This window comes from Sabethes cyaneus, chromosome 3 (genome assembly GCF_943734655.1).
Source record: "Sabethes cyaneus chromosome 3, idSabCyanKW18_F2, whole genome shotgun sequence".
NCBI classification, from domain to species: Eukaryota; Metazoa; Arthropoda; class Insecta; order Diptera; family Culicidae; genus Sabethes; species Sabethes cyaneus.
The window spans coordinates 74848502-74854011 of NC_071355.1; the positions used below are offsets into that span (position 1 = coordinate 74848502).

The window sequence follows — 5510 nt, forward strand, 5'->3', positions numbered from 1 at the left end:
ATAAAGACGCCGGAAAGGACTGACTCCCGGTAAAACTCTACCAAACTGGTAAGGAACCACTAGCAGCGGCACTTAACTAAATAATTTCAAGAGTTTGGAAGTAGTCCCAAGCAACCAAAAGTTCGAATTTCACTTAAGGAACAAACTTGAAAGTTCATATTTGGTTCAAATTTAGTTCCGCAGAACTTTCTTGCTGAACAACCAGACACTACATTTGTAAACCGAACTTCATTCTCATTAAAGTACCGTTAATAGCTGTAGCAACTTGAAAGTCCAACATGCAGCTTAAAAGTTCAACATACAACTTGAAAGTAACTTAGAGTTCGGATAATGGTGTCTAAGGAAGGTTAACAAGCTTTATGTCTATGGAGGTATAGCTTGCTAAGCAGCTTTACTTGTAATTAACCGAACTTCAAGGTTGTAGTTCTATTTTTATACTTTTCCATTTTCTACCTCCGCCTCCTCCTAACTTTTGTAAAGTCGGTTCATGCGATATTGCGCCATCTCTGACGCCGCTAGTGACATGAATTTTGCCGATGAGTTGTTCTTAAGGGTAAGTTCGTTTCGGGGCTGTGATAAATGAGAAATTAGCACATCGAGTAAAAACGATGCAAATGGCATATTCCAGCAACGGAGCAGTGGTATGCGTCTAAGTTACCGAAAAGACGTACTCGAGTTCAAATCCCCCGAGGTTTTTATGTTGGTGGTATGTGGTAAGTTACAATAAATTAATATTTATAAAAAACAGTCGATTATTAACCGAAATTAAATACCTTAGTTAATGAGAAATGTCATGAATCTGCAAAACAGGAAGAAGTGGGAAAATATTTCCCCAATCTTTTTTATTTTGAAAATTATTGGAGTTTCTTTTTAGGCTGAACAGTGTTCTATATAGCGACTTAAGCGAACTTTTTGCGAACTTTCTAGTTCTGTTAGAAGTTACTTTGTATTCCCTTCGAAGTTTAAACATCAAATACGAACTTGAAAGTACGGTTAATTACTTAAAAATGAAGTTGAATAGAGTTCTATTCATGATCATTTCGTTGGCTGATTAAGCCAAAAATCCCCTTTTATCGGAACTTTTGGTTACTTGGGGTAGTAGTGGATGGGAACCGGTGTTTTCAACATGATATGATCGCTGACGAATTATTTCAAGAATTTGGAAGGAGCAGATTGGAAGGTGCAGAAGATTGGATGGAAGGTGTGCTTTGCGGAAAATATGTCAGGTTCCTGCTGTTCTTGTGAAAACAGATTATTTTCGATGCGTTTCCGGGACACTATCTGTTGCTCTCGTATCGCGTAAGCAGTAACGATCTTGAGCCAGAACAGAATCAAATTTAAGTTGTTGAAAAATCTACTTAGCCTCGCAAGGGGACACTTCTTGCATTTATTTAACAAGTTTCTTGAGATTAATGTTGTTCTGCAGGATTGGAAGCACGTGAGACTGAACGCAAACTCATGCAGGATAACAGACAACTGTGTTTTCTACTACAGCGCTGACGATCTGCAGCGGCCATCCTACAAGATGTCTTGGACAATTAATTGGTTTGCTTGGGCTTTAAGGCTGGGTATTGAATTCCGTTCAGAGAACACCGAGATGGATTTTTTTCTAGTAAGCGTGAACCAGATCAGCTGTAACGTCAGTTAACTTCTACCTGGCTCGTTGAAACAAAATTGTGTTGAACCATGCCAAATAAATGATATTCAAAATAATAATAATAATCGCGTTATTATAATTATCTAGACTAGAACTAAAATAGAGAGTGCAAATGGTAACCATTAAGTTCATCGTAAAACCGAAGTGTTTGCATCGGTCTACAACTGTTTCCCCCGGTAATTAGAGAACAAGTGTGGATGAATGTGATTGATTACAATGAAAAAGTTCACAGCAGTGCGGCATCTCTCTTGCTCCATTTAACAGTAGGTAATATCATTTAAATTATATATTCTGGTTCATCTGCAAGATGATGGTGGTAGCTATTATTATCAAGAATTATGATGCCGATACACATACAAGTATAGACCGTGAATGATTGTTACATAAAAACAAACAACGTTCACGCTTTTGCTGCTTCACACGAAACAGTTCTAATCTAAAGTGACAGATAGCAACACCAACTATGGCGATCATTTCTAGTTTTATTTTAACGTAAGTGTTACGTTAGCATATCTTACCAAGTTTATTACATGTAATTACGTTCACAGGTTAGTAATCGGTCAGCTGGTGCCGAACATCATGTGCCGAGCTGTGAACGGTCGGCATACGAACAAGGAAAGCGCAATTCATTTAAACAGTGTTCAGTTTCCTCTAAATTCGTACATTTCTGATGAATACAGTTTAAGCAAACCAAACGAACTGATCCTGGAGTCGTACGACGTGGCTCACTGGAACAAGAGTCTATTTGAAGTATTCGCTCATACAAGATTTCTAACGCTAATGTATGGAAATGTGCCAAATATGACATTCCACTCGTATCACTTAGAAACGTTGTTGGTTATACAGACGAATCTAACAACTTTTGAAGTGGTTGCTGAAGAAAACGAAGCACTTCGAATACTGCAATTAGTTAGAAATAAATTGCGTAACTTATCCGGTGCTCTGAAGTTTCTCGTTGGACTGAATACTTTAGATGTCTCTCAGAACCAACTGACACATATTGATTTGGATTTGTTTTCAACTATGAGGAAATTGAAAAATTTGGACCTATCGGTAAACAACATCGCTTCGATTGATGCATCCGCGAATTTGCGTTTCGCCAAACTGAAGAATCTTTGGATCAGCTACAATCAGCTGGAGCGGTTCGATGCTTTCCCGAGATCCTTTCCACGTCTGAAAACGGTACGACTGATCGGGAATCGGTGGAGTTGCTTGTGGGTAGATCGCGCTCGGAAGGATATCATGGAGCGCCGAATTGTCGCTGTTGGTATCGATTACGGCTGCAGTGAGTCTCGTCAGGGTGGATTGTGCTGTTACAGCTCAACGGTGGACACAACGGCTAGCATCATCAGTCTGTTGACGGAAACACCGCTACTGGAAGCGATTCAACAGCTAACGAATCAGCTGCGCGAGAATCCACTGAACATATCTTCCGGGGACCCATCGTTGGAGCTGCTGACGAAAAATGGCGAAGGTGATTCGGGGAAAATATTGGTGGGAGTTCGGAGGGATAAGGTGGACGTGTTTTTTTGATTCATATAAGATGAAAGTACCGTAATTTTATTTTAAAGCTGATATAAATTATTTAATTTAAACGAGTCGGGCTATTGAAAACTAAACAGAAAAAGAAAAGTAAACATTATTTAATCACTCATTTCAGATTGTAACCGAAAAAAGTTTAGTAGCAGCTATCATGGTTCACTTTTAGGTGTAAAACATTTAAATTATTTGTTGCTTCTGCATATATTGCAATAAGATTTTAATTTTTTCAATTTTAGTTTTGTAGATTCAATATCAAAATACGTATTTAGTAGAAAAGTAGCACTTCCGTTCTTCTGTTGATTTATAGCTTTGTCAATGCTGCAACGAAACAATAAATGCATTGTGTGTTTTACAAAGTCGATGGCTGATTTTTCTTGAACGTCTACATCATCAACGGGTAGAGCCGTTGCGTGCGATTGATCAGACGTGCCCCAAGGGTGCTAACGTTTGGGTCATCAAAATGGTTATGAACTTCAGCAAGGTACTGGCAATTGGTCTAGCAAAGTACTACATAATAGGAGCAATAAGCCCAAAAACTAGTGCGCAATACAGGGCTTTGATGCAATAATCGTGGAAGTTCTTAGCGATAGGCATGATGAATCCCAGGTTTTATCAGACCTTGTTGACAATAAATTCGACATGTTGTTTGAACAAATGACGCTTAGTGTTGAGCAGTATTCCCAAGTAATTTCTTGAAGAATGTAATGATTTCACATTTGTCGGAGTTCAGCAGCATGCGGTTGTCTAACGGGTGGCAACTAAAATTTTGTAACTTTTTCGAGGCCCCTAAGCACAATAACAAACAAGCTCAGGAAGTGATGAGACTGTGTAAGTGTTAGCTCTCCTTTAAATTCTCTTCTATTTCTGCCAGTATTTTTTGTTGTGTTTATATTTGCCAAGTTTAGCTCAAAATGGCGTCAAAATAAGAGACATTTCGCGAGCGCGTTGTACACTTCTACGAATTACAGAAAGATCTCGGCAACAAGTATACGGTACAACATGTTAAAAGCGAAAATGTCACGGCTTCGACTATTAACCATATCCTAAGATCCCCAACAGCTACTCGCAAGTAAGGTAGTGGAAGAACAGCTAAAATTATAAACGCAGAAGGACTTCTCTTTCTCGTGCCTTCAGCAACAAGGATTCCATGAGCTAACAGGATACCGCAAAAAAGTTCAACTGCTTCCACCAGTACATCTGCAAAACATTGAAAAGAGCCGGAATAAAGCGCCGAAAAAAATAAAAGGCCTGGAATACACCAAGGGACAGATTTCGACGCTGAAATCTCAATGCCGCTGGTTGATAAAAAAAATATTCCGGAAAATGCTTTGTTTTGGAAAATGAAACTTACTTCCCACTTTCGAAGACGCACGTTTCCAGAAATGATCAATATTATTCCATGAATAGTTTTACTGCATCTCCGAATATAAAATACAAGTTGAAACATAAGTTTGAATAGAAAGTGATGCTGTACATTGCCATTTCAGAGAGAGATATTTCTAAGCCAAGGTTCAAGCCCTTTGGTTTGGATATGAATCAAGATGTGTACCAGAACGAATGTTTGAAAAAAATTTTGATCCCGTCTCTACAAAAACATCATGCAGATGGACAATACGTGTTTTGGCCGGATAAGGCATCATCCATTACGCCAAAAAATCTCCATCGTTCATAAATACCCATTCGATCCCATTTGTACCCAAAAGCCACAACCCGACAAATCTGTTTTAGTGTCTCCCGATCGAAGATTTCTTCGGGATTTTGAGCTCCTTGGTGTACAAAAATAACTGGAGAGCCACGAATTACAAAAAGTTGATTGGTAGAATCAAGAGAAGCATTCGCGAAATTGACATGACGGCCATCGACTACAATGCTCCGACCATAAAATGTTCCGACATCAAACGGAAGTTTCGCCGAATAGCTGATTACGGACCGTTTCCAAATGTTCACTTTTTTCAACTATGAACAATATACCGTAATCTCAGTAAATCAGATTTTGTTCCAATAGCTTTGTCTGTTTTTGATAGCTTGATAAATAAATTCCAAAATTTTCTTTGCCACCCGTTATATACCATATCGCTAAAATCGGTAGCTGCTCCTGGAGAACCGCGGCATCAGACAGATTCTTTGCTTTTGCACACAGTTTTGAGGTCTACAACAAATGATAGACTATAGCAGCGAAGTAGATGAGGAAGACCAAAGGCCCGAGATGGTTGACTTGTGGGATTCCAGAAAACAAAACTGTTGATGTTGACTTCTAGAGCCGCCGGAAAGGACCGACTGCCGGCTGAACTCTACAAAAATGACCAAGAAC

The 5510-nt window shown here is 39.0% G+C and overlaps 1 protein-coding gene across 1 annotated transcript; it reads left to right on the forward strand.

Annotated features, from left to right (window-relative positions):
- The first annotated feature begins 2118 nt into the window (after positions 1-2118).
- LOC128743742 (chaoptin-like) lies at positions 2119-3225 on the forward strand. The gene is made up of 2 exons (XM_053840394.1): positions 2119-2149; positions 2206-3225. Exons 1-2 carry the CDS (start codon positions 2121-2123, stop codon positions 3188-3190), a joined length of 1014 nt encoding a protein of 337 aa, XP_053696369.1. The 5' UTR covers positions 2119-2120; the 3' UTR covers positions 3191-3225.
- Positions 3226-5510: the final 2285 nt, after the last annotated feature.

Excerpts from the sequence above, each read along its gene's own strand:
- LOC128743742 (XM_053840394.1), top strand. The coding sequence starts at position 2,121 with ATGGCGATCATTTCTAGTTTTATTTTAAC. Across the intron at positions 2,150-2,205 it reads ATTTCTAGTTTTATTTTAAC|GTTAGTAATCGGTCAGCTGG; the intron begins GTAAGTGTTACG and ends TTACGTTCACAG.